Genomic DNA, 27716 nt, shown 5'->3' on the forward strand with positions numbered 1-27716 from the left:
AGAATCCATAAACATTGTCTTTAAGGCTTTCATTTTAGTACGCTTATGTAATAGGCCACTGAATATTGCTGACTAATCCAACAGTCCATATACTCAATAAACTAGTAAAATCACTGTTCCGTAATTATTGTCCTGCAAATGAGCACAACCATGACCTCTGTAGATGTAATGCTAATCAAAGACTTGTGCATATTGTCTTGATGCCAGTGATTTTAATATTTTTCTAGGTAATAAGTCATAAAACATGAACTGAATTTTTTACAAATCCCTAAAAACGAGTAAACTAAACTAATAAACTAAAAATGTGTTTGTCAAGTAATATCTTAATGTGCCATTAGTTTCCTATCAACCAGGAGTGGACAGCAGCAACATAAAGTAATGAATTAGTGGGGCAATGGATGTTGGTCTCAGCTGAAACATACATGAGTATAAAGGTCAGATGTAATTTATTCAGTGTGTGTCAGTTTCCAGAGAGGGAAAGAAGGATGTTTGGATGTGTGTGTGTGTGTGTGTGTCTGTGCGTGTGTGTGCGTGCGTGCGTGCGTGTGTGTGTGTGTGTGCGTGCGTGTGTGCGTGTTGACCCAGTTTATCCACTAGGATGGAGCCACCCTCATCAACCTCAAGCCAGGAAATAGAGTGGTTGCCTAGCAAGTTCCACATCCACGGTGCAAAGTTTGAAGACGCGTAGCCAGGTCTGTGCTGTAAACGTCAAAGTTACAGCTTTATTTTAACACTAATTTACTTACCAAAGTAGTAACATCTGCGTTGCAAGATGTCTGTTGCGGGATTCAAGAAGCAATTCTACAAAGCAAGCCAGGTAAGCGCGCAACTTTTTGAGATTAGCCGGTAGCTTAGCTAGCTAGCTAACATTATCGTTAACGCTACTTTTCCTGCAAGTTAGCTTCAAGCTAGCTAGGTTAGTTAACTTAACCAAATTGGCTAACGTAATAGCTAAATATAAAACAAGTTTTCCTGGTTAAACATCTGAAAACAGTCTTCCTTTCAGTTACTTGAACTTTTGATAATATGCTATTGTTGTTATGCCCGTCGTTATCAGCTGTCAAATACGTCGTCTCTCAAAAGTAACGCTTAGAAAGTCATGTTAACGTTATCTAGTAACTTATCTAGCTATCGCCAAATGATGTATGCTGGAACTTTTTTCTCTGGTCATTTCATTGTTGCCTGTAACGTTAATAAGTCAGGTAATGGATTTGCAGCCAAGTAAGTTTTAATGTTTGTTAAACTGGATTTGCGTCCTGCATTTTACTGAGGGACAGAGCTAACGTTACTGCTGACTGACACAAAATCACACATTGAGAGGATGCTTAGTCTGGCTTGATGAAGATGCTGGAAGGCCAGTGTGTGATGAATGGTTGTTTGCTTCGGCTGTTTTGCTGTACACAGAACAGGTGGATTCCTCACTACAATGTTATAACTAGTACCCTCTTGTTACAGTGAAGTTTCATAATCAGCAACATATTGGATTGCCGACGGTTGTTTCTAACTGTTAGATTGAGCTGTTGACGGGCCAGACTAATTACATCAGTATTCCTTCATGTCATACAAATTGCAGTTGTCTGTAGGGAAATTAGTTCATTTCCATACTGCTGTATATTCATTTTAATAAAATAAATCATGAGCTGATCTGAAGCTATTCAGTATCTCTAAGATACAATGGATCCACAACATTTTGCCAATCAGGGACTTCTGTTCCCTACTATAGAAAGTATAATTTCTTTGTTTTTAATTTTGTTCACCACAGGTGTGACTTTTTCCACTGTTGGACATATTGTTTTGGAATGTCACTCCAATGTTGTCTCTACTCTTCCAGCGTGACATAGCCTAGTTAAAACTTCAAGCACAATTTAACACACTGACACCAGATAGATTATGTCAGCTCAGAGAAGCAAGTTGAATGTTGTAGGCCTAAACAGTGGACATGACTGGAGTCCATGTCACATAAATGTCTCACTGACAGGTTGTTTACAGACATTCAGGTTAGTCTCTAACTAACAAATCTCTGCATTGGTTCGCTTTAAGACTCTTGAATTTATTCACTGCAGCTTTACTAAGCCATTTTAGTAGCATGTGCTTAAAAAATAAATCTGATAGTGGTACCTAGACAATTTTGTTTGTTTGGGGGGGGGGGGGGGGGGGTCGTTACAGCTTAGGATACTAAACAGGGATGGACAATTTCAGCTGTTGTTACATATTTTGTGTCCAAGCCTTGTCTGTGCTTATATATTTTTTCCAGATTATTAGCACATTGGGAAAATATCTTAAGGTGGTTAAAACCCATCACCAGAAGCATGAAACTCAACAAGACATAGGCTACAAAACAGGTGGCCTGTAATTTGATGAATCACACCAGGAAAAAGGCACGCACATCCCTAACTAAAGTGCTAAGACTAAAGTGCAGTTGCCTTGGCAAATAACAGGTACATGGAATGACTTGAAGTCCGCACACTGCAATGCTCCATTTTGCAGAATTTATTACCACACTGTGGTGACTTTTCGAGCCACCATGCTCTTCATCAGGCAACATATTTTGATGACACCTGCCTTGGAACAGGGCTTTGCGTTGCAGTATCACTACACAACAATGTGGTGAGTGTCGGCTCCTTGGTCAGTGGGTGTGTACCTCAGTGTGGGTAATGGAATCCTTGTTATGTGACTGCTGTGCCCAAACCAGATTCCAGGCCTTTAGTAATCCAGTGGAAACAGATTTAGTCAGTCAGTCAAGAAACAAGTAGTAATAACAAAGCAGCAAACAAAGCAGTTCTGTCTTTGCTACCTATTTTCCACTGACTTAATTGATTGTGACATTTTTGCTTGTTTACACTTGTGGTATAGATGGCTTGCTATCTAAAACCACGGTACAGCGCAACTACTGCTGGTAACTCCCACCGCCAAAAGCCTCAACTACTGCAACATATATCTATAAGATATCTCACCCCCATATTAGCATTGACATGACAAACAAGTGTTGCATCTTGTCATTCAGGCTTTGAAAAGAACACAAGGAGGAGGCTAACGTGTTACCTATAGCCTAACCAAGGCCCAAGCCATACCTTGAGCCGTGAAGGAATACTTGATTAACAGAAACACTGCAGTCAGTTTGCTAATCATACACCTATAGCCTACATTATGCACATAGTGTTGGGTCCACAACCACTGCTTATCATTTTAATCATTTAGTCATTTTAGTAACAGACCAAGAAGACCAAACCCAGGTGCTCTGTTCCATGTCTTCTACTGAGGCAAGACCCCAACCCCACCTCCCCAACAACTAGGCTTAGGATATAACTTAGGCTTTGTCTAACTGTTGGTTTATCAGGCTTGGGATGGGCGGTGTTAACGGTGGTGGAGGACAACAAAATTGTGTACAGTTATGAGGCCAGCAGGGGGGTGGAGGGGTGTATGTGCATGTGTACATGTGTGTGAATAATGGCTAAGCTAATGTTCAGGCATGTTCCAAAAACTATGAAAGGTAGCACATCTCAAATTTCCAAGTCAAGGAGGACAAAATACTAACATTTCACTTATTTATTTGGCTCACATCACAATAGAAAAACGCTTACGCGTTTCGGCACAGAGCCTTCTTCAGAGCGTTCAAGGCTCTGTGCGGAAACGCATAAGCATTTTTCTATTGTGATGTGAGCCAAATAAATAAGTGAAATGTTAGTATTTTGTCCTCCTTGACTTGGAAATTTGAGATGTGCTACCTTTCATAGTTTTTGGAACATGCTCTGGATTTTGGGTTTAGCACTCCACTGAGAATCCCACTGTTGAAGCGCAACCTCCTTTTCCAACTAATGTTCAGGCAGTATGTAAATTTGGTAGCAAAAGATTCACTAGAAATTGCAGTTAAAAGTACTGCTTATTGACAAATTGATTTTATAATTGGAGGGTGTGGGGGCTGAGATGCAGCCCATGGGCCATCAATTGTCCATCGCTGCCTTGGGCATTTCTAGAGCCACAGATGTTTTGTGTTTCCCCGTACAAAAGAATATACGTAGACCTAGCCTGTGTATTTTATAAACTCTAAAGATTGATTGAGCCATCTGGTGACAGGTGTTATGTACAGTGAGGAGCTGACAGCTGCACCAAGTCAAGGCAAGAGAGAAGGCAGACACACAATGAGATGCTCTGTTTGGCCTGCCAGCCAGCCAAACAGGAATTTAGAGTTTGTCTCTGCTGAAAAATGGAGAGTGTACATGGGTGCCATATGTGAGTGAGGATGTGTGTTTATTGCCATGTGTGAGTGAGTGAGAGCAAGATAGAGTTAGCATGTGTGTTTAGTGAAAGTATGCATGAATGTGGTTGTGGTGTAGGAAACTGCAACGTGTGTGCTGACCTGATGGAATATCTGCTATTGGAGAAAGGCAGGGAAACCCATCGTATAATTCGTTGTGGAACTAAGGCTCTCAGTAGTGAGGAAAGTCCAGTCGGCAGTACTAATTCCCTAATTCAGACTTGGTAATGCCGGGGTTCCTCCATTCATGGAAAACCTGCGGACGTCTGGGAATTTGGAAATTGTGTTAACCAGGCCTGAAATAAATAATGGAAGATGTTACATGTCCAAAAATGTTTGGAAAGAGGCAGCAGGGAGTGAGAAGGGAGACTGTCCTTCACCCAGAAGGCTTGGTTCAAGTTCCTGTGGCAACAAGAAGCTGCCCTGCTGAAGTGTCTTACCAGCTCCAGGTTCTCTGTTCTTTAGTTGACTGTTCACTCCGACCTCCGTGTGGAGGTGGGTAAGCGAAAAGAGAATTTCCCTATGGGGATTAATAAAATAATATTCATCATGGATATTTTTATAAATGTTTGTTTCATCCGGACAAGTGTAGAATGTCAAGTTAGTTATGCAAGTTAAGTAAGCAAAAAAAATCTAGGGCTGCAACTAACGATTATTTTCATTGTCGATTAATCTGTTGATTATTTTCTCGATGAATCAATTAGTTGTTTGGTCTATAAAATGTCAGAAAATGGTGAAAAATGTCGATCAGTGTTTCCCAAAGCCCAAGATGACGTCCTCAAATGTCTTGTTTTGTCCACAACCCAAAGATATTCAGTTTACTGTCATAGAGGAGTAAAGAAACCAGAAAGTATTCATATTTAAGAAGCTGGAATCAGAGAATTTTGACTTATTTTTCTTAAAAAATTACTCAAACCGATTAATCGATTATCAAAATAGTTGGCGATTAATTTAATAGTTGACAACTAATCGATTAATTGATTAATCGTTGCAGCTCTAAAAAAATCCTGTAAGTATTCTACCTTGAGAGACCAGTGAACATGCTGAGTTCAGTGTGCTTCATCGCTCTGTTTGCTCTGTGTTCATAGATGGTCAGTGAGAAGGTTGGAGGAGCTGAGGGAACCAAACTGGATGAAGACTTCAAGGACCTGGAGAGGGTAAGTTCATACATTTTAATATATCTATAGTAAGTTCATGTGTAGGATTACAATATCTTTGGTATGTTATGTATATACAACCGGGTGTAAACTGCTCTCTCTTCTAACCTGTGCCACCAGAGAGCTGATGTCACCAGCAAAGCAGTGGTGGATGTCATCTGTAAAACCTCAGAGTACCTCCAGCCCAACCCGGCATCGAGAGCTAAGCTGACCATGCTCAACACGGTGTCCAAAATCCGAGGGCAGGTGAAGAGCCCGGGCTACCCGCAGCCTGAGGGCCTCCTGGGGGAGTGCATGACCAAGTACGGACGGGAGATGGGCGAGGACACTAACTTCGGTAAGACTGGTGGAAGAGTGAAGGTCAGTCAGAAGGACAGTCAGACAGAGGAGGAAGTAGAGGGTGGAAGAGATAAATAGTGGTGTATCAGGACTCGACGGTGCGAGCACTTTATTTGCATTTGCTCCAAAAAATAGACGTTTGTGAATGACAAATATCAAACACAAGCGCCTGTGTGAGTAGAGACTTCGCCTTCTAACCACTATGGCTACACTGCCATTTTACATCTAAATGCTTCGGCTGTGATTAATGTGTTGGGCATTGTTTTCAAAACTGCAATTCCCAATTAAATGAGCCCTTAGTAGAGTAGGCTGCGAGCCCCGGGAGAATTCAGTGAAAACGTGGTCAAAAACGGTGAGGAAATGCTAACTTGCTGCACTGCAGGAGGCAATTGGTGTTATTTGTCACACACACACAAATGCAAAGGGCAATACTGACTCAGTATTTGGAAGCATTCACAAATGAGATGCACAATGTCTATTCATTATCTACTAATAAAACCTGACACTTTAATTTGTGAGTGTGCCACTAAATTTCTTTCTGTGCTCCTCCTAATTTTTTTTTAATTAGGAGCACATGTGCTCCTATGAATTTTTTTTTTACAGTTGCTCCCTGGTGTATTGTTGATTGGACAACATGAAAATAGAGGAAGGTTGGAGCAGAATACGGATAAAATGTGGCAATAAAAGGATTAAGGACTAAGCTGAAAAAATAGGCTTGCAGCAAAGTCAATGCTGGGAAAGCATGTGTGAGTGTATTTGTTCAGGGGGTGCAAATTTTCCTCGGGATGAAGGGGCTGTGTGTGTGTGTGTGTGTGTGTGTGTGTGTGTGTGTGTACCTACTTTGTAACATGCTGCACCATGTCCTATACTACCTGATGTTGGTATTTTGTATGTGTGTGCACATGTCTGACCTGCAGGTGGGGCTCTAGTGGACGTAGGAGAGTCGATGAAGAGGCTGGCCGAGGTCAAGGACTCTCTGGATATCGATGTCAAGCAGAACTTTATTGACCCGCTGCAGGCAGTCGCTGAAAAGGACATTAAAGACATCCAGGTAGAATGGGAGAGACAATATGCTTCTGCACGTACAGGCAGGGCATGGTCTAATGTGTCATCTGCCATCGTATGAAAAATGTTTCCAGATACATAATACCAGTTTAATAGCATGCAAATATCTGAATCAAGCCAACAGCATAGCAGAGCTGTCACACACAAATAACGATAAACAAATGTAAATACTTTGATCGTTATGTAACGAGGTATCTGCGAAACCTCTTCCTCTCTATCCCAAACCCCTCTCCCCTTTCACCCCTTCAGCACCACCTGAAGAAACTGGAAGGCCGCCGTCTGGACTATGATTACAAGAAGAAGCGTCAGGGGAAGATCCCAGACGAAGAGCTCAGACAGGCCCTGGAGAAATTCCATGAGTCCAAGGAGCTGGCGGAAAGCTCCATGCACAACCTGCTGGAGACAGACGTGAGTGGCCGCTAGACCAGATCCCCCAAGTCTAATCCTCCCTCTTATTTATGCTGCAATCCATATTGTTGGTGTCGTGATGGCACATTTAAACTTGCTGGGATTTTTCATATTTTCACGTGTTCAGTTTAAAGGATGCATGTACAAGTAATCAGTCAGTTCACCTCCTTTTTAATAGACAACTGCTGGTAAACCACTTATGTCTATGAATTACCCTAAACTGATGCACAGCTGAAATGTTCTGGAGGTTAACGTAACCTATGTAGAGAACTTCTGCAGCCTACGGGGACATACCACTGCTTTTGTGTAGCCCTACGCAGAACCAGTTAGACATACAAAAGACAGAGGCATAAATTAACCATTACCTGCGTCAATAGGAAAAACTCTGAACCCAGATCAGCAACAGCAGAGCTGTATGAGTCATGGCAGCCAAGCCACTGAATAGTAAGAGAATAAGTGGAATTCAGTATTGTCTGTGTGTCCTACTTGAGAGACTCTAAAGAGCGAGTCGCAATCTTGAATCTAGCTAGTATCTCTTTGTATGACTGGAAGCATTGATGGGTATTTCAGGAAAGGCATGTTACTGGCTGCCCACAGCTTCTCAGCTAGCAAGCCAAATGGTTATATAATGTCTCAGAGGACGGCATGTCTCAGGTGACATGACTTGTTTTTCCACCATGACTTGCAAACCCGTCAAACCCGTTTAGTTTGGTATTTACCTCTTTCATACCTGTCGTAATGAGGCGTTTCAGAGCTTTTTGGGTGAAGCAGTTATGATGGCATAAGTGATGTTATGATAAACGAATGGGAAAAGATGGGAGCGGGCGGTGTCAAAGAAAGAACAATTCAGAAATACAACTTTGACGTACCATAGTTAAAAGGAGTCGGTGAAGTATGCATCAAAGCACGGTTGCTATTGTAAGAGATGGCATTTCATTTGTGTTTGGTCTCATTCTAAAACAGTTTGTTGTGTGCGTGTGCATGTAGGTGGAGCAGGTGAGTCAGCTGTCCTCTTTGGTGGAGTCTCAGCTGCAGTACCACAAGCAGGCCGCGCAGATCCTGGAGGAGCTGTCTGACAAACTTAGAGAAAGGTCAGCGCCGTGACTGTGTGTTTGTGGAGCATCGCATGCTTTCCGTAGGTTTAGGCTGTACCCACTGTACCAAGTGGCAACGATGCCACTTTCTCTCTGCCGATGCCAATTCACAGATCACTTACTTTTACTGAACAATGTAGATTTAGACTGTTAGTTTTGGTTCAGTTCACACAACTGATTTAGATATGATTTATTTTTCAATTTTATGTTTGGAAAAAGGCCAGAAATCAAGTGGATTTGCTTTGATTTATGATGGACTTAGTTCTGGGGAAATTCTTTGATACCAGTCTTCTTGTTCAGCCTGATATCTGGATTACTGCATCCTTACAGTTCAGGCAGGTAGTTTTTTGTTTTTTTTATTCTGTTCTGACTGTATGCAGGGTGAACGAAGCCCAGACTCGTCCAAGGCGTGAATACACCCCCAAACCCAAACCCGCACCCGCCTTTGACTTCGGAGAGGCAGAGCACTCCAACGGAGGATACACACCTTCCCAAACAAACCCTCCATCCTACTCTGCTGGTAAACTCACAACTATTCCTATATATTCTTCGAGAGCTGTGAGTGCGTTTGAACATGAGAAGGCACGTGTGTAAATCGGTGTCATTGTTAGTACTGATGTGTCCTTCCTCTTGTGACCTGACCAGCCCCAGCACTATATCCAGGTTCATCCTTCCAAAGAACCTCGATGAAGAGCAGACCGCGTGAGTCACAGATGGAGATAGTGTGCCACTTACACAGAGCTCGAGCAGCTCACTTAATTGCACTGACACTGTTGCGCATTTGTGCAAAAGAAAGACAGTGTGTATGTGTGTGTGTGTGATTGGAGTGTGTTTCAGTAACATCATTGAATGGAGTTTGTTGGGTTCACTAATCCTCTTGTCCAGCCCATCCAGTCTGTCAGCTCCCCAGGAAAAGATGGGGGCTTGTGAGAGAGAGTGGTTATTAATCTGACCACAGCTATGGATGTCTATGACTGTGACATTTTAGTCAATGTTCTCAGTGGAATGTAAAATTTTTAATTGCACTAAAAGTCTGATTTTTCACAACCATTGTTGGCTGAATTGTCTGTCTCTCACAGTCAACTTGCTCACTGATAGACCAAACTTCTGAGCCTCAAGAACTAGGGCTACTGTCGTAATATTTTTTTACAAATGTTGTTCAGGTGAATTAATTGAAATTGGATACACTGTGTAAAACGTAGTAACATTTCCTATTATTTATTTTAAGAGGACTGGCTAATAATGAGCTGTTAACGTCTTGTTAATATCAGTTAATCCCCTGAAGTTCTACCTTTTCCAAATCTCAGTCACCACTTCATTCAAACATATGTGACAATATACGTGAAAAGTCACAGGCCTAAAAACATTGTCATTATGATATTTAAATGCCCTCATGTTGATCTTGAGCTTCAGAAGGATTCTCCCTCCTCATCACACTGATCACTAACTCATAAACCTCTCCTCTGTTTGACTGAGCTCAGTGTTGTGATCCTGATGCAGAGTGCTGTAGTCCTACTGGAAACCATACTGGTGACACACTGACTCAAATCAAATCCTGCTGGAGGAGAATGTACTAATCTTGTTAAAGGGCAATTCTACCTATGTCTATTTCCCTCCCCCTTTCATTTTTTATCTCCAGGTTAATCTTATACTCTGTTTCACACAATGTCCTTATTTGTCTCTCTCTCTCTCTCTCGTTCAGCTGAGCCATGCTGTAAGGCCCTGTACGACTTTGAGCCGGAGAACGAGGGAGAGCTGGCCTTCCGCGAGGGCGACATCATCACCCTGACCACTCGAATCGATGAGAATTGGTTCGAGGGAACCGTTCGCGGCCAGTCGGGATACTTCCCCAACAACTACGTGGAAGTGGTGGTGCCTCTGCTGCACTGAAACCAGAAAGGCAGGAGGGGGACAGGAGGATGGAGAGGATGAAAAAGGGGGATGATAATGGATTATCAGACAGCAACTCTCAATAGTCAAAAGACGTCTCTTCTTTATCGTAATTGAAGATTAAACATCTCAAGACAGGGACCTACATTTTTGTGTCTTTGAGTAAAGATATGAAGAGGCCTCTTTATACTATTAGGATTTGTTAAGAAATGGATTAAGGGGAGAAAAAAGGCGAGTAGAGATAGAGGGATGTTAATTCAGAGAAATGATGGTACAGTGTTTGGGTGCATTTACCATACTCCGAGTCTTCACAGTCATCATTTGCGCACCTGTGCACTTTCTACACTACACCTCTCTCACCGGGACTGATGAAGAAGGGTTATGCAAGAACTACATCTGTCATCACATGTGAGCAGCAGTATCCACGAACACTACGAAGTGCAAAAACTTTATACCGATATTGTTAACCTATTTTATATTCACAACATGACATATCTTATCTTGTTCATTTGATCACTACCCGTTGTTTGTATTGGTACTACACACGCACACACACACACACACACGCTCACACACACACATACAGTGTTATGAACACACTGTTCCTACACTCCCAGTCCTCCCGTCTCTGCCTTGAGGCTCTAGTAGTGTTGTCATCATGGATACGTTGGAGCTAACATGGAGGACTGTTGTCGCTGTTTGGGACTATCCTCTGCTGCCATCTGGTGGTGCTGGAGATACAGTCTTGGCTGTTGGTTTCAGTCTCACGGTCTCTTGGCCTTTGTCATCTGTTATGTCAGATCCATTGGGTGATTTGCCTAAATTGTTAGCGCAGATACCATTCTTTTCTCATATGTATATATATTTTATTTAGCTTTGGAAATACTTGGCCGTGAATACAGAATCACTCCTGCAACCAGTCAGCAGTCAACAGTGATTGACTATACTTGTGGTTATTTGTTCTTTCTTTTTCATACAAATGCAAGTCAGGGAAACTAAAAAACTTTATTCTAGAATAAAAGGCTGTTTTCATAGGTGATTTCTAAAAGTTAGAGGGGGGGCGTCCAAAAATATGCTTATTTCATGTTTGAAAATGGCTAGTTGCTTTTTTTAATTATTGACATCACTGTTTCTGCTGTTGTTGCTAAACTGTCATCGACTGCAGCTCTTCCAATGTTTCCCACTGCCTTCCACCTTATGTGTCTTAGAGCTGATGCCAAAGAAGGGCTGCACAATTCATTCTCAAATTGCAAGAGGCTGCAGTAAACATGTTTCAGTCAGCCTGTTAAAAAAAAAAAAAAAAAGTTATTCTGGTGCTGTGCAGAATCCCTGTGATAAAAATTAAGTTGCATATTGGAGAAGATACTTCATTATATTCAAACTGGGCAAATCTTAAAAATGTATTTTTTTTTTTTCCACATGCCATTTTTTTGAAGTTCTGAAAAGGAAATTATGTAGAAATTTGCAAACTTTTTTTCCCCAATTCAAAATCAAAATATTCAGCAAAAATGACACTATATGATTTTGTCAATATTGTGCAGCATTAAGCCAAAGCCATAAGCACACAGCCTGGAGTTCCTCTTGTTTTTTCAGGCTCCACTGATACTGCTGGCAGTGTCACTGACAATGTCTTGTGGGTTTTTACTCAACTGTTTGCTAATGAATTTTCTGTCTGTGAACTTAATTTTTTCAGTGCTGTTATGGGTGGCAGTCACACCGGAAAGAACATGTTGGTTCTGATTGTCAGCTTCCTTTGGTGCTCAAACCTATAATTTAGAGCTTGAAAATTCGGCTGACAAGTATTGGGTGTCTTGTACCTGCCTGTATTTTCAGGCTGAAACTGAGCGCCGGACCTGACAGAAAATGCTATCTCCTTGCCATTGTGTACAGGCCTTAGTGGTGGCTGTCCCTGGTTTCAGTTTCAAATAAGCCTATTACAAGGAGACTCTGAACTGTGAAGGTTTTTGCTGTTCACAAAAACGCCAACTTTCTCCTCTCGTCATGATCCCCTTATTAGACCCCCCCTCCCACCCTCCCACCCAGCTCATCTCTCCCATCTCTATTTGAGCTGGAAGCGGAACAGACAGGTCTTTTCAGTAGGAAAGGGCACACAGCAGTGGATTATGCCCTGCCCCCACCAGTGTCTATTCACCACCTGCCCCTGTACCCCTGCCCCCTTTCTCACTCTCTGCCCCATCCCATGGTGCCTCTGTAGCCTAACCTCATTCCCTGGTCCATCCCAGGAATCATCTTATTATTAGCATAGTATGCGCCTCTCAATGTTATGTTTGCATGTCTCGTATCTTATTCATGTTGGATGAAGGGCTGTGGGGTTTTGTCTGTGCTGAGTAATAATCTATGTGGTTCAGGTGTGGGTTAACATGCCTCATTAGACTAAATCAAAAGCCCGGGGCCTGGGAAGGGACGGGGTGGGGGTGGGGGGGGGGCGAGTAAGGGGCTCAGGTTGGGCTATTACGCAGCTCGTATAACATTGATGATGAATGATGTCACGGAACAAAGGGCTAAAGATCAATTTTTTTGTGTGCTGCTGTCACAGCTGTAATAGTTTCCCTAATGCTGTGGCTGACATTCATGTTCGCACTACATTCTGTGATGCGTGGTATCGCATCAAAACCCAGAAGTGTCTGAACTTTGCATTATTACTGAAAGAAGTATTATCTGACGTAAAAAGCTTTATTTTAGTATGCACAATCTTAATGGAGTTTTCAGTGTAAAAATGTATTTGCTTTGCATGTGTCTTTATTATAGCCTCTGTGTCTCTGTGTCTTAAGCGATGCCTTATTTTTGTAACTGTGACACTGTGGGAAGACTAAAAGTGGGATCATCCTGGATTATCTTTAGGGTATATGGATTACCTCTGTGCTATGTATAATCTCCAGTGTATTGTATATTTTTGTTACGATGTATATGGGAATGGATGCTATTCATTCACTTCTTCAAATAAATATGAAGTAATTTGGCCCTAACTGTGTCATGCATAGGCCATTGTTACAGCCTAATTGGTTTGAGATGATTGTCTAAATTGAAATATTTTCATGTTATGGTATTAACATTGATCTTTATGCATCAGACCTTTTGCAACACATACCATATTAATTAATCAGGCCCCTGCTAAACACCCATGATTGATTCATCCCTGAATCAATCCATCTATCCATTCATTAATACTTTAATTTACACAAATGCTTTTGCTCAACAAACATCTTTACACTTTAGACCTCTATCCCTCACCAGCCACATTTTAATCTGCATAGCCTCTCTGTATGACAACCAGACACAGTCGGCTACACCAGCCAGCTGTTGGGATTATTTCCATAGCATCTCATCGGGGAAGGCGTGTCACTCCCCGAATTACTCAGCGCCCCTTTGTCCTCGGTCGGTGCCCAGCCAGCGACACTCATGGCGGCTGCACCCGTCAAGCAGCGCTCCGGGCCAGGGGGACCCCGGGCGCAGCTCCCGCCCTGCTACTATGAAGGCTACCTGGAGAAGCGGGGACCGAAAGAAAAGGTAGGTGAGCCCGATGCGGATCAAGTGCCATGTTGTTTCAGTGCATGCTGTGGTTCGTGGTGGTCAGTGTGTGTGACGCGCACCGGCTGATCTGATCCCCCCATTCCAGAGAGCTGTCAACTTCCTTATTGTGTTAGGATGGGCGAGGCGACACTGTGTTGGTGCCGGTTGGCATTTCTTCACATAGCGGATTGCAGATTTGTTTCCATGTTGTGTTTAGTTTTGGTAACATCTGAGAGGCTGAGCATGCAACAATTTATCTCTATGAATGAGTCATGCCGTGTATTCGTCAAAGCCCGATTGGTGATTGTTGACAAAACATTGCATGGCATTTAAATCCCTTCACATGAATGATTCGGAACTGCGTCCCATGTCTCATGAATACCATGGCTTACCTATAAATACCATGGTTTACCTATGTTTGCTATGCGTTTTCATCATTGTCAGAATTCAGTAATGACACACTGAAATATAGAAAACTGTTCTTCTGACATTTTTTTTTCTGACAATTGCCAGCCTAATCCCTGAATTCCAGTTTCATAATCTCAAATACACATAGTCTACTGTACACACAAAGTTATAAACAGAGAAATTGACAATATGTCCTGAGCAGCCTTGTGCATGTTAATTACTATGAGCTCTATATGGAAGGTGATTCCCAAAGAGGGGGGAAGCCCCCCTCCAGCACCCCCCTCTCTCCCTAGGCTTATTTTAATCAGACATACAGACATGTAATGAGAGAGACTGGCTCAGGTGCAGGTTATTGCAGTGATCCATGGCCACAGATTGACAACAGCTGAAGTTCAGTTGCTATCCATCTCCTGGGACAGGAAATCTGGGAGTAACAAAAAAGGAAAATGTGGAAAAACATCAATGTGTTTGCCACAATAGCTTAGGCCTTTTCTTTACTCATATGCCTATTTCTGTTTGTGTGTCTATCTATCTTATATGACAGGCATCCAGGCGACTGTGGACCTGTCTGTGTGGGAATGCACTGTTTTTCTTCAATAATGCTAAGGACACTCATGTAAGTTCTGGTTGTGAATGTTGTTCTGTTTTGGGTGCAATGTGGCATGTTAATACAGAAATATGTATAATATTGATTGTTGCCACACACCAATGTCTAAAAACTTTATTTTTCACAAGTTAATAGGAGCAAACTTTTTATCTCATGTAAAATGAATAAACTGAGACTTGGTGTGCGGCAAGGATCAGTATTTTGCAACAGTGTTTTTTCCTGCACTTGCCAGCACCCTAAAAAACATTTTTCAGTAGTGCATTGATTTATCAACTTTTCACAGAAGCATGTGTATTTGTGTGTGTATGTTAAAGTATGTGGAGAAGCTGGACCTCGGTGGGTTTGTGTCCCTGAAGGACGACTGCAGCCGAGACAGGAACCTGGAGGCAGCCAGGCTCATCCTGCGCATGAAGGATGGAGAGACCAAACTTACAGTAATGGCACTGTTAAAACACACACACACACACACACCCCCACACACACACACACACCTTTTTTTGCATGGAGTAAAAGTGCTGTCATCTTTTGTTCAGGCACCCAACTTGGAATCAAGGGAGCTGTGGAAGGGTTTCCTCTACTCCGTTATAGACGTAAGTGAACCTGTGCTTTTACCTACACACTTACACTGCAGCACACCTACCAGACCTGCATCCTTGCACCAAGATGTTACTCTCTTGTCACCAACTCTCCCCTCTCCCCAGCTGAATGTACCGGCCTGCCTCACGCTGCTGCCCGGCCAGCTGCAGATGCTGAGGGAGGTGGTGGACAAAGAAAGGTGCAGACGGAGAACACGCACCCCCACACGCGCTCCGCCCTCGCCTCTCTCTGTGCCTTTAGTAGGAGAGATCCCGCCGTGAGTTTTCCTTCGTGTTGTGTTTCCATGTATTATCGTCGGTGTGTGTGCGTGTGACTGTGTTACCACTAGTGTGTGTCCGTGTGTGTGTGTGCAGGTGTTTCCGACCGGTGTCCCGAACAGAAGCTGAAGTCCTGCTGGAGAGACATCCAGACTGTGGCAACATGCTGCTCCGTCCAGGCAGAGACGGATGCTCGCTGGCTGTCACCACTCGGCAGGACCTCAACGGGTAACGCCTGCCACATACCAGCAGACACATTTCAGAGCCAGACACTATTTCTTCACACACACACACACACAATGTTACATGCTTTCTATTCCCTTCCGTTTTTCTCTCTCGCTCTAGCTCGGTGTTCAGACACTACCGCGTGACCCAGAGGGACCAAGGAGGTTATGTTATCGATGTAGAAAATCCAGTAAGTACATAACACAGAACTTGAATTCATTCAGTTCAGTCTAATTCAAATTCTGTGGGAGATAATAATTGCAGACATTCACATCTGACAACATTTCATGAGCTTGGAATTAAAAGGTTCTATCTGACTGAAAATTGAGTTATCCACATATTCATGATCTTTGAATGTTACTTTATGCTTGTAGAAAGTACATAAGAGTTTTTTCCAACTGGTGTGTCAAATCTTTGATGCTCAGTATCTCAGAACTGTGCTCCACCCAGACAGAACCTTATAATTCCAAGCTCAGTTTTGTCTGCTGTCAGAGAAAAATCCAGTTTCCAAAGTGTCAGAGTGGCAGAAACAAAAATAGCCACATCCTCAGACATCCATGTACTTCTCAAAATACTGAGTTTCGCCCTGAGCCCTTCAGGGTTGTGGCAATAACTCTGCACACAAATGACTGTGTAAGCATTCACTTCAAGCAAAACATGAAAATGAAACAGGAGTAACGTTTTAACCTGACAACAGCAGTAACCGTTTGATGTCTTAGAGCCAACATGTTAACCAAATTAACAAACCAGCAGCTTTGAGGCATCTAATGTGTTTCTAATCTCATGGTTTCGGTTTTCCTCTCCAGATTCCCTGTGCTACACTTCACGAGGTCATCGACGCCCTGGTAGAGAAGACTGCAGGGACGCTGCAGCCTTTCCTCCTGGAGGAGCCTTATGAGGAGAATATCAGTGAGGCCACACACACATTCTCTAGACTCCATTTGGTCTTCCTACTGCATCATTTTTCTGTTACAAGTAATCTGTGTGGCTGACCGTGTTTAACTCCTCTGTTTGTGTCTCTCATCATCAGCGTACGTTTCCTCCAACGATGAGAACGGAGAGAGGATGCTCCACACCGCCCCTCTCAGCCCCCTGCCAAAAGCTCCTGCCCTGCCCCCAAAACAAGGTATCTGCCTTTTACTTGGACCACACACAAACACACAAACAGACAGACACAGCGATGCTAACCACTGTTGTCGTTCCGGTGCAGATCGTTGGCCCAGTAAACCCCTGTCCAGGTCGCCCGCCCCCGACCGCCGCATCCTGACCTCCCCGGTGCCGTCGTCGCCCACCAACCCAATGAGACGCCTCATCCTCTCCCCTTCCCCTCTAGCACAGAGTGAGTGGAAGGCGTCCTGACCTACCGCACCTCAGTCACTCCTGATTCCCATACCCACACTGTTATTACCAGCTCTGTTTACACTCAAACTGTTTGTTTTATGCCTCAACAGCGCTCAACGAGGAACTCAAATTGAAGCTGGAGAAGAGACGAGCCAGTCAGGAGTGACTCACTCAAGCAGCACAACTAATAAGGAACAACTTCCTGTCACAGCTCAGCCAATCCTCAGTGCCAAACTACCAAACCCCCTTCACGCCGCAGCTATATAATCATCCTGTGCCTTCAAGGTGGAAGACAAGTGACTACAAATTACCACCACCTTCGGTCGTGGAGCTTCAGGATGCTCTGGCTTTTGTTCTTCTGGCTCTGTTGGTGCTGGACTTGAATAAGTAACTGCGCACTGAAGAACAAGACGAACACTGGATTAGATTCATACAAAAACACAAAATCCTGCCTGCCTTGGTTGGGTGATGATCCACTTGAGCTTTGTCCAGCAGCATAAAACTGTTGCAAACTGCCTCCAAACAAAACATTGTGCCAATGAATGATCCCCCTTCTGACTACAGTCGTCAAAAACATTGATCCAATATGACGGGCAGCTGAAAGCTTATTGGAGAAGCACAGACAAATATCGGACCGAGAACTGAGCCTGTTGTTTTTCTGTCTGAGCCTGTGTGTGTGTGTGTGTGTGTGCTGATGATACTGCTGCCACACTGGAGACTTGGAGGAACCGAACCACAAATTGCAAATATCAACCCCGAAGAGACAAAATATGACTTGAGGACACTATATCTGCTCCGGGACAACAACAAGCCAGGCACACTTTAGCATCGGCCCAGTAATACTTCACCTAATTAAGTGTGACATAATTGACAAATTAGCTGAATGCAATTGAGGTGTATCTGGCCAGAAACTGAAGCCTGCACGCTCCCTGGCTCTGAAGGACCAGACTGGATTGCTGATGCAGAATGCTATTCCTGATTATTTAGCATCCATTACTGTGTTGTTCTTTCAATGATACTACTGTAACGCAGCGTAAATCTTTACTGTATTGTTGGTGCTGATTTTCAAGTGATTCCTTATTCTCTGCTACTGTGTATGTGCTACTGTATGGTGCTTTAACTCACCAGTGCTCAGACCTCAAGAGTTAACAAGTGTAATTTCAAGTCAATCTACTGTATTTATATGCAAGGGTGCCCTCTAGTGGAATGGCTGTTTGTCAGCTAAAGGGACCTTGGTCTGTCTAATGTGAAACCTTATCAGCACACTATCTAAAACATTTAACCACTTGTGGTGCAGATCTGATCTCTTTTTTATTGCAGGCCAAACAAGTACAGAATCTGATCCACATCTGGTTATAAAAATGGAAATTTACATTCCTGTGTGAATCCAGCATCTGAGAAAACTAGACTTTTGGCTTTGTACCAATTTTACACCATGCTCTACACCTACCTCTCTACCTTTCACAACAGGCGTATCGTTTAGTGCAGGTCTGAAGAGGTGAAAACAATAGAACAGATATTTCTCTGTGGAAAAACTGATTACTTCAACTTTGCCATTATTCCTGTCGCTTGGCCAGATATATATAAAGTGTGTAAGCACTAGAGGTCAGCTGAGATTAATCGGCTCATAAGTGTCTTCTTACTCTGACCAGTTTCTTGTATGTTTGTACATGTATATTATGTGTTGTGTCTATTTTGTCACTATTATCAAAGAATAGTGTTCTTTGCTAGATATTATGGGCATTAAATTGTTTTTGCATGGATGTTATTTATGCCTTTGTGAATTGATAGCCTGTGTGCGCTTTCCCAAAAGTGTAAATGTTTCTTCATAAACATTTCCTCTTGTTAGTGTGCAGTGTCTACGGCTGAGCTGCCAATGATTGATCGAAACAATGATTTTAGTTTCCTGTGGCAAAGCCGAGAAGGAGGAAATAAGATAATGTGAGAATGAATCATTACCAATCAACACAATCATTAGAGAGAATGTTACACAGCCTGCCCTGTTTAGCAGGTTTATTACGGTTAGTTTTTACCACAGAAAGCGGAGGGAAAACCTGCCAAAAAAAAGTCTGAGGAATGCTCACTATCGTCCAAGTTATTCTTTTAAGGTTTGGCATGGGTCTGCATTTTTCAACAGTCCCTTTATTATTCACTTTAGAGCATCTCACATTTCACATACTAAATTCAAAGTCTAAGCTGTATGGTGTTGAGATCCACACATTAGGCCTGTGTCAGGTGCACTTTGAGGTGACACAGATGTGTATGGTGTGGTGATCTGCTATAGCCTATTCATTATTTATTCAACTTTATTAATTGTTGAGCCTAAGCTACAGCTAGATTTTACAAGCCACTGGAGGGTAATCATACATGTTTTCTACCCATGCTGCTGTAGCTACAAGCCATCTATTATTATTGAAATCACACAAATATTCAAAAATAGTCAGAACAAGTCAAATCATTCGTTTTATAGGACCCCATGCAGGCCAGAAACCTCCCACAACACACCACTAGGCAGTCCTCCTGTCCTGTCCATACATGACGAGCCATAGAGGGACAACTTGATTCAGAATGCGTCCTGTTTGAACACGTTAGAAAAACATCTGTCAGACAGGGGGGAAAAAAAAGAAGCTCCCGCGCGCTTTACCCTCGCCCGTCTTGACTCAGCTGTCCCCCTCCACCGACAGATGACAATGCTTGTAACAATGAAAACTTAATCAGACTAGGGATCCGCGTCTTCCACCGCTCTCTCTCCCTCCCTCTCTCTCTCTCTCTGTCCCTCTCATCTGTAGCCTGGAGAAAGAAAAAAAAAAAAAACACCACGGGGCCAACCGGAGCCGTGCAAGCAGCAGCCATTCAGATCTCTTTCACCGCGGGATGTGAGCGCTTAAACTCTCCCTAACAATGCGGGCCGACAGCAGTCTCTTTCACAGGCTGACAGAGACAGAGGGGCTGCTGGGCCGCTGATTCCTCTTGGAGGGAAGCGCTTCTTTTTTGTGTGTATGTGTATTTGTGAGTGTGTGTGTGTGTGTGTGTGTGTGTGTGTGTGGCTCACTTAGGTTGAGAACTGAACCTGGGGCGTTTCTCATGCAGGCTTAAGGAAGTTGCTAGCTCGAGTCAAAAGTCTCACATTTCAAGGTAAGCATTGTGTGGGAGTTCATTACATTTCTAATGCGTTTATATTTTGAAGTAGCAAGTTAGGCTGCTGTCACATTTTTAGCTAGCAGCGCGCGCGAGGGAGTGTAGACTTTACGCTTTGCAGGTGTTTTTTGAGTTGATTTTTTTTCCTCATAAGCTGCTGCAGCCTCGGCTTGGGCGTGTCCGTACGCAGGTAAGTGAGCTGATAAGGAGTGTTTGTCCGTAGGTCAAGCTGCCTGGTTAAGCTGTACACAATTTACAGTATGATTTATCCAGGTTTTTTTTGAGAAGTTTGAACTTCAACGTGAATGAATTGCGTGGCAGTTTGCGTGCTGTAAAAACCTGCAGTCACGAGCCACACCAGTGAATTGAAAACGGATTTCAGACTAAAAAAAAAAATCTTTGACAAAATCTTCCAGGTTGAACTTCATGTCACCGGGCTGGTCCTCATTTGGAGACACATACAGTGTGTGAATGTGAAAGCCAAGGTAGAGTGTGTGCAGATGGGTGTAGACTGAAGGTGGCTTAAGGGCCCCGGGGCAAAATATGTGAAACATCTTATCAGGGCTGCATTCTCTGACATGCCACAGCTCATCAGGAAAAACACAACACACCTCTCAGGAGAGACGCACACACCCATTCTAAAACACTGGACAGTCAGAGAAAATGACAACTAACATTACTTTTACTGCAAAAGAGAGAATCAGGCCCAGGCTTTTGCTAATCTATATTTGAAGGCTTGTCTATAGGAGTTGTGCATGCGGTGAGTATGAAACATCTGCGTCAAACCAACATGTTTCCTGTCAGAGTGTGCAACAGCTCTTGCAACAGACTTTGTTTTTTCCCCCCTCCAGTCTACACCAGGAGTTGGCATTCGCTGTGAATCTCTTATTGTGTGCTTGTGTTTGGTGCTGCAGTAGAGCTGAGGTTGACATCCCTGCACCCTGCTGAATGCCTTTCATGGCCCTGCATTACCATCACTATGGCACTGACAGAATTACTGCTGCACTGACTTTAGCTCACTCTGCCCTTTCTGGCCATCCCTCCTCATCCATCGTGTTTTTTTTTTTCACTTCGTCTTTGTCTTATGCGTTAAAAGTTTCTCTACCGCATCCCGCTTCCTCCTCTCTTACGGTTTGGTGTTTCGCTGGAGGAGGTGTCACACTTCTATGTCAGATATTCTTCTGTAATTTTGTGAATCTACTCGTCATGATGTCCATACAACCTCGTCTCTTTGAGCCTCCCTCCTCTTTGTTTCTTAGGTCTGTGCCATCCATCTCACCATGGACAGCCTGCTGAGCGGGGCCAGTAAAGGGGCCAGTGCCTTCCAGTCAACACGGACTTCCTCACCCCGTCGTTACCACTCATCGCCTTTACCTCAGCATGATTGAATTTTAAGAAAACGATATTGGTTAAAGTCCACATAGTTGAAAGAAAGGAGCCATGCATCCTCTGCTGTCCCTGAGTCTCTGTTGGCTGCTCCCCCTGGCTCTGATGGCGGAGGAAGATTTACAGCTGGACTGCGTCCCTCGTAGGACCGTGCCCTATCACAGTGAGTGTTGCCATCCCACCTGGGTTTGTCTGTCTTGTGCAACTTTGGTTTATAATGTGACAAGTCCATGTTGGTCCAGTTGTTTAGGTTTGTATTGACACAGGGGAACAGAGCTTAATCCCTGGTAGTTGCTTAATTGTAGCTAAGGTAACCAGTCAAGTCCTCTCTCCAGGGGATAACGGTTACCTGTTTCGTGAGGAAGGAGTGTCAAACTATTCCATCATGCTGCTGAGAGAAGACTTGGGCCTGCTGGTGCTGGGCGCCAGGGAGGCCATCTACGCTCTGGACCTCCACAACATCTCCAACAAGAACGCTTCAGTAAGAACACCTTTGTTAACGGTGCAAAGATGAGGCTAACTGCCTTGGAGCAGTGCCAGCTAATTGTTAGCATTAGCTCACTATGGAATGTGCCATATGAAAGCTTTCTTGGCCCAGGGCAAAGAGGGTTTTAAGAACAAACTGTGCCCTTGGCTAAGTGTTTCAAGATTCATATTGCAATTGCCTTATTCAGCAAAAGCAAATATGCAATATCAAAATCATGCAGCCACATTTTCCTTTTCACGCTTGCCGGCATCTACGTCTAGATCCTTCTGCTGAATTAGCAAAATGACTGTAGGATTTTGATTAGGTCCTTGTTGCCTGTGGTAGTAACCCTTTTGTAGCTGATGGCCCTCATGTAAGATCACGCTCAAGACACAACAGTGACAAATAGTGCTGTAAAAAGACATAACATAGCTATGGATGCAGTCATTAATAATCATTCAGAACTATCATTCAAGTAACACATAAAACTAACCAGCTTTATTGAAAATTACTTTGCTTATTTACTTAAAACTACATTGTAACCTGCTACCCTACACTCATCTCCCTACTCCAAACCTTTCCTTGGCTCAATAAGTGGTTTCTATTCATCACTATAATAGAAAACATGTTACAGGCTTGTAACTTGTTTTCATTTATTCAGGTGAAATGGGAAGCGACGGATACGAAAAAAGAGCAGTGTGAAAACAAAGGGAAAAATGCTGAGGTGGGTCAGTTCAATTATTTCTTGCACCTTTTGCCATTTATGATCTATATCGAGTAGATTGTATTAGTCATAACTTTAAAATGCATTTACAGACAGAGTGCAAGAACTATATAAGGATCCTGCATACGATGGAGGATGGCAGGATGTACGTGTGTGGAACCTATGCCTTTGATCCAGAGTGTGATTATATGGTGAGACAAATTGGGAGCAGTGCTTACTAATCTTTATCCATATTCATACAGTTCAACAGTTCATTCCATCATAATCATAATATTTCAAATAACTTGTTGATTGAAAGGTAAGAACTTTCTGAGCCTGTGTATTTGTCTGTGCAGTCGTATGCAAATGGAAAGCTGACTCTTGAGAAGACAGGAGAGGATGGGAAAGGGAAGTGTCCATTTGATCCCTTCCAGAGATATTCCTTCATCATGGTTGGTGAGTAGCAATTGCAGAAAGTGATAAGGAATCGGGGAAAGAAGTAGTTGCCTAAAACAAAGGGTTTTCTTTCGCCCCTCTGTGCTCACCATCCTTCCAGGTAATGACCTGTACTCGGCCACTTCAATGAACTTCCTGGGCTCCGAGCCTGTCATGATGCGCTCTCTCTCAGGAGACAGCTCTGTCTCCGTCCGCACCGAGTTCAAGAGCTCCTGGCTGCACGGTAAGACGTGTGACAGTATGTAATGTTCTGCGATGGATAACTGACCTGTGATGTGTGGATGTCTTTTGTAATGGAAAAGCACGGTGTCTGTGTCTCTGAATGAACTTAGGAATGTTTGTATGGGCCTTAGCCGTTAAGTGACAGTTTTGTTTTTGTTTTTCCGCCAGAGCCCACCTTCGTCTCCATGGCCCAGATGCCAGAGAGCGAGAACAGCGGTGAGGGAGACGATGACAAAGTTTACCTGTTCTTCAGTGAGAACGCCGTGGAGTGCGACTGCAACAAACTGGTGGTCTCACGTGTGGCCCGCGTCTGCAAGGTGAGGGAGTGCAGAGTCTACTGTGCATGTACTTACTTGTTGGGGGGCCCCCCGTTTCCCGAAATGACAATAGCATATTAACAGCGCTTCCTCTGCTGCGCTCGACCGGTCCTTTCCGCTGCTTGACCTTGCATCCCTCGCCCGGCGCTTGTTTACGGTCCTATTTTTCCATTTGTCTGCGTGGCGTTATTGTCCGCTCATGTCTGTCTGCTCTCTCAGGGGGACATGGGAGGTCAGAGGACCTTGCAGAAGAAGTGGACATCCTTCCTGAAGGCCAGGGTGGACTGTCCAGTGCTGGAGTCCCAGATGCCATACATCATCCAGGACACTTTCCGCTGGTGCGAGCCGCAGCAACACTGGAAGAGCTGCGTGTTCTACGCCGTCTTCACACCGCAGTCGTAAGTTTGATTTGAAGGAATGTGTGTGTGTGTCTTGGGGTGTCAAAGTTCTTACACACACTTGACTAACATTTTCTTTGTGTGTGTGTTTCAGGGACACATCAGACCTGTCTGCAGTGTGTGCGTACCGTGTGTCCGACATCAGCAGGGTGTTTTCAGAGGGGAAGTACAAGAACCCAGTAACCGTGGAAACCTCTTTTGTCAAGTGGGTGATGTACACCGGAGATGTCCCCTCCCCTCGGCCCGGAGCTGTGAGTCTGCCCGCTACTCAGCAGGCGTGTGTGTGTGTGTGTGTGTGTGTATGAGAGAGAGAGAGAGAGAGAGAGAGAGAGATCTCAAAGGGCTACTTTTTTACAAGTGGCACGGCAGGAAGCTAACTCCCCTTCTCCCAATCTGTTGTTTTCTCTTTTCTCTCTTTCCTTCCCCTCTTCCTTCTCCAGTGTATAGACAATGAGGCTCGTAAACAGGGCATCACTCAGACCCTGGACCTCCCAGACCGGACCCTTCAGTTTATTAGAGATCGGCCGCTCATGGACCAGACTATCCTGCCAATAAACGGGAGACCCCTACTGGTGCGGAGGGGAGCTGCATTCACACGCATCATCGTAAACCAAGTGCAGGCCGCGGATGGCAAGAAGTACCACGTGATGTTCATAGGCACAGGTGTGTGTGCGCTTGTATCACAACTGTACAGTTACATTGTACTTATATATTGTACTGTAATGTATGTGTACTGTTCTTATACATTTCACTCTGCTATGGAAAACTGCCACTGCTGCTTTTGAGACCTTTGCAACATCAGTGTAGTCAAGCACAAGCCAATATGTGCAACAGCGTGTAAATATAGCATCATTTTGTGTTCTTGCACAAACAGAGGAAGGCACCGTGCTGAAAGCTGTGAACTACGATAGAGAGATGTTCATCATCGAGGAAGTGGAGCTCTTCCAGCCCCCAGAGCCAATCAAGGTCCTCCGATTCTCCAACGTCACGGTAACGCAAAGCTCTAGCCTAACTAAATTATTTGACTTATTACTTCACTTAAATTACTATTCTTCTTTACCCTTTTACAGTGTTTTTTATTCTTCTGTTTTATTGTTTGTCATTTTATGAGTTCATCATTTTCGAAATACTGTTGTCATTGGCATAGAGGGTCATTCCTGGACCATTGCTGGACTATTTTTGATTTTGAAATTTTAATGTAATGTAATGGTTTTAATCACAATTCACTGTTTTTAATCTATTTTGTGTAAAGCACTTTGAGTTACATTCTATGTATGAATGGTGCTATATGAATAAACGTATTACATTTACAGTGTATTACAGTATAGTATATCCCTAATCATTAGTCTGTGTGTGTGTGTGTGTGTGTGTGTGTGTGTGTGTGATGGATCTGATGTGTACAGGGCCAGCTGTACGCAGGTTCAGAGAATGGAGCAGTGCAGATGCCGCTGGCCAACTGTGGAAGGTCTTTATCCTGTATGGACTGTGTTCTTGCCAGAGACCCGTACTGTGGCTGGGACAACACTATCGCTAAATGCATTGCCCTTTCTGATGCACAGAGGTACAGTAGGCAGCTATCTACATGTGTAGAGCGAGTAGTCTTGATTGTCTGCCATATCCAAACCCAGGTTTAATTGTTGTATCTTCTACCCCAGAGACCTAATCCAGAGTGTGAAACAAGGACTTGCCTCTCGCTGCCCAGATTCTGGTGAGTTTAACATATCTTATGCCAGTTAGAGCACACTTTTACCCAAAGCATCAGTGCATACATTTTTTAGCATGGGTGGTTCCCGGTGGAAAGTGAACCCCTAACTCTGGCAGTGTTTGCACCATTCTCTACCCATTGAGCTATACAGAACCACAGCTGTATAAGGTCGAACAATAGGGTGTTGCAAAGATTATTACACATATGTCAACAAATCTTGGATCTCTGTTTGGTTTCAGAGCCTGTGAAGCCTGTGAATATGTCCATCGGGCTGGGTTGCAACCTGAAGCTTGATTGCCCCCCACCGTCCAACCTGGCAAAGACGAGCTGGCAGCAGGACGCTGCCCCACTGCTCCCCTCCACTCGCCTTCAGCTCCTAAAAGACGGACTGCTCATCTTCAATGCCTTGGCCTCTGATGCCGGTCGCTACCGCTGCCTGTCTGTGGAGCACTCCAACAGCGGCAAGTACACCACCACTGTGGCGGAGTACCAGGTCAGCTTAGCCTCAGGCTCCGGCAGGGGGGTGGGGCAAACATCTCTACCTGAGGCCCAGAGAGATGGCCCGTCTGTGGCTGGACTGCAGGCTGCAGTGGGGCTCCTGGTGGTTCTTCTTGCTGCCCTTCTGGCCTGGAACTTGTACAAAGGCCACCTGCCTCTGCCCTGGAGGTGCGGGGACAAGAGCGGAGCAAGACGAGGGGAGACCCAGGAGCCATCGGAGCAGAGGGGTCACGGCTCCGGTGTGACCCACCAAGATGCACTGAGGCCTGCGTCGGCAGAGGCTAAGTCCCTGGTGTCTGGAGCAGACAGCGGCAGTAGTAACAACAACCACACTGGTGGGCCGGTAGCGTTCAACGTTGCAGAGGAGACTGTTGCCCCAGTATCCCTGCAGTATATTGATGATGAGTCAGAAATTTGAAAATCTGGAATATATTGTCATATTTACAGTTTGCTGTTTAAGTCTGACGTATGAATGGGAATGTGCCAAAACAATTGCTTCTAGGCAAAACTACTGGATTGATTAGCTCAACTGTGATTTTTGAGGGAGTAAAAGGAAAACTCCCCTTGCTCGCTCAACCTATGTTGGACTTTCAGTGAGTTGGGGTCTGAAAATACATTCTAACTAGTTTGTATTCTAAACTTTGTTTTGAGAGATTGTAAATACATTTTGAGATTGAATATACCAAAAGATGCTATACTTGGGATTTTTGTACAAGTACGATGGACACGGACACTTGAACTTGTGAATTGAGAATAATTTTTTACTTTGCATTTTTTACAATGATGTATATATTTTTAAAATAAGTGGATGAGTTTCCCACCAATCAAATACTATTTTAGATTGAAAGAAGTGTAAGTTGGTATGATTTTCACATGAAATTTACATGAACTGAAATGGAGCCCTTCTTTTATTTCTAACTCACTGCAACAGTTTTGAAGATAGCAGCAAAGTTTTTGTTCTGTATTAAAAAGGTTCTTTTTACCTGATCCTTGTGGTGTTTCAGTAGTATGCAAATAGAGCCGACAGGGTTAATAGTTTTTGGCAAGATTAGACTCGCCAAGAATGTGGGATGCATGGATGTGGAAGTTACCTATAGATATGAATCATCTTTAGACTTTACAACAGTTCTGTTTTTGAGGATATGAAGATTGACTAAATTTCAGATTGATAAAGAGTAGAGTCCACAGACTAGGAACTCCATGATTGAAACATTATCTAATAAAGGTGTATGAATGGAGTTCTTAGTGTGCGG

The 27716-nt window shown here is 43.7% G+C and overlaps 3 protein-coding genes across 5 annotated transcripts; all 3 read left to right on the forward strand.

Moving 5' to 3' along the window:
* Window positions 1-659: 659 nt before the first annotated feature.
* LOC139929242 (endophilin-A2-like) lies at window positions 660-13190 on the forward strand. Of its 2 annotated transcripts, XM_071922083.2 has the most exons (9): window positions 660-817; window positions 5344-5412; window positions 5533-5749; window positions 6669-6802; window positions 7066-7224; window positions 8212-8315; window positions 8699-8838; window positions 8964-9020; window positions 10021-13190. In XM_071922083.2, the coding sequence occupies exons 1-9, from the start codon at window positions 773-775 to the stop codon at window positions 10206-10208; spliced, it is 1113 nt and encodes a 370-aa protein (XP_071778184.1). In that variant the 5' UTR covers window positions 660-772; the 3' UTR covers window positions 10209-13190. The 2 variants fall into 2 exon arrangements, with proteins under 2 accessions (XP_071778184.1, XP_071778187.1); XM_071922086.2 differs by lacking the exon at window positions 8964-9020.
* A 437-nt stretch (window positions 13191-13627) lies between these two features.
* stap2a (signal transducing adaptor family member 2a) lies at window positions 13628-17467 on the forward strand. The gene is made up of 11 exons (XM_071922125.2): window positions 13628-13736; window positions 14692-14763; window positions 15069-15188; window positions 15288-15344; window positions 15456-15607; window positions 15705-15836; window positions 15954-16023; window positions 16640-16742; window positions 16864-16959; window positions 17044-17172; window positions 17285-17467. Exons 1-11 carry the CDS (start codon window positions 13629-13631, stop codon window positions 17338-17340), a joined length of 1095 nt encoding a protein of 364 aa, XP_071778226.1. The 5' UTR covers window position 13628; the 3' UTR covers window positions 17341-17467.
* A 2367-nt stretch (window positions 17468-19834) lies between these two features.
* sema4e (semaphorin 4e) lies at window positions 19835-27404 on the forward strand. Of its 2 annotated transcripts, none has more exons than XM_071922106.2 (15): window positions 19835-20309; window positions 21572-21861; window positions 22034-22179; window positions 22826-22888; window positions 22981-23079; window positions 23224-23323; window positions 23424-23546; window positions 23714-23862; window positions 24082-24260; window positions 24355-24511; window positions 24701-24923; window positions 25135-25250; window positions 25664-25821; window positions 25916-25968; window positions 26205-27404. In XM_071922106.2, the coding sequence occupies exons 2-15, from the start codon at window positions 21753-21755 to the stop codon at window positions 26879-26881; spliced, it is 2352 nt and encodes a 783-aa protein (XP_071778207.1). In that variant the 5' UTR covers window positions 19835-20309; window positions 21572-21752; the 3' UTR covers window positions 26882-27404. The 2 variants fall into 2 exon arrangements, with proteins under 2 accessions (XP_071778207.1, XP_071778208.1); XM_071922107.2 differs by lacking the exon at window positions 19835-20309 and adding an exon at window positions 20408-20502.
* Window positions 27405-27716: the final 312 nt, after the last annotated feature.

The sequence above is a fragment of the Centroberyx gerrardi genome, chromosome 13, assembly GCF_048128805.1.
Source record: "Centroberyx gerrardi isolate f3 chromosome 13, fCenGer3.hap1.cur.20231027, whole genome shotgun sequence".
Classification (NCBI taxonomy): domain Eukaryota; kingdom Metazoa; phylum Chordata; class Actinopteri; order Beryciformes; family Berycidae; genus Centroberyx; species Centroberyx gerrardi.

What these genes read in the sequence shown, in the direction of transcription:
- LOC139929242 (XM_071922083.2), top strand. Translation starts at nt 773, where the DNA reads ATGTCTGTTGCGGGATTCAAGAAGCAATTCTACAAAGCAAGCCAG. An exon ending in AATTCTACAAAGCAAGCCAG is followed by an intron (nt 818 to 5,343) that starts GTAAGCGCGCAA and finishes CTGTGTTCATAG; the next exon opens with ATGGTCAGTGAGAAGGTTGG. An exon ending in GGGCGAGGACACTAACTTCG is followed by an intron (nt 5,750 to 6,668) that starts GTAAGACTGGTG and finishes TCTGACCTGCAG; the next exon opens with GTGGGGCTCTAGTGGACGTA.
- stap2a (XM_071922125.2), top strand. Translation starts at nt 13,629, where the DNA reads ATGGCGGCTGCACCCGTCAAGCAGCGCTCCGGGCCAGGGGGACCCCGG. An exon ending in ACTCGGCAGGACCTCAACGG is followed by an intron (nt 15,837 to 15,953) that starts GTAACGCCTGCC and finishes CTCTCGCTCTAG; the next exon opens with CTCGGTGTTCAGACACTACC. An exon ending in TTATCGATGTAGAAAATCCA is followed by an intron (nt 16,024 to 16,639) that starts GTAAGTACATAA and finishes TTTCCTCTCCAG; the next exon opens with ATTCCCTGTGCTACACTTCA.
- sema4e (XM_071922106.2), top strand. Translation starts at nt 21,753, where the DNA reads ATGCATCCTCTGCTGTCCCTGAGTCTCTGTTGGCTGCTCCCCCTGGCT. An exon ending in ACAAAGGGAAAAATGCTGAG is followed by an intron (nt 22,889 to 22,980) that starts GTGGGTCAGTTC and finishes ATGCATTTACAG; the next exon opens with ACAGAGTGCAAGAACTATAT. An exon ending in CGTGATGTTCATAGGCACAG is followed by an intron (nt 24,924 to 25,134) that starts GTGTGTGTGCGC and finishes TTGCACAAACAG; the next exon opens with AGGAAGGCACCGTGCTGAAA.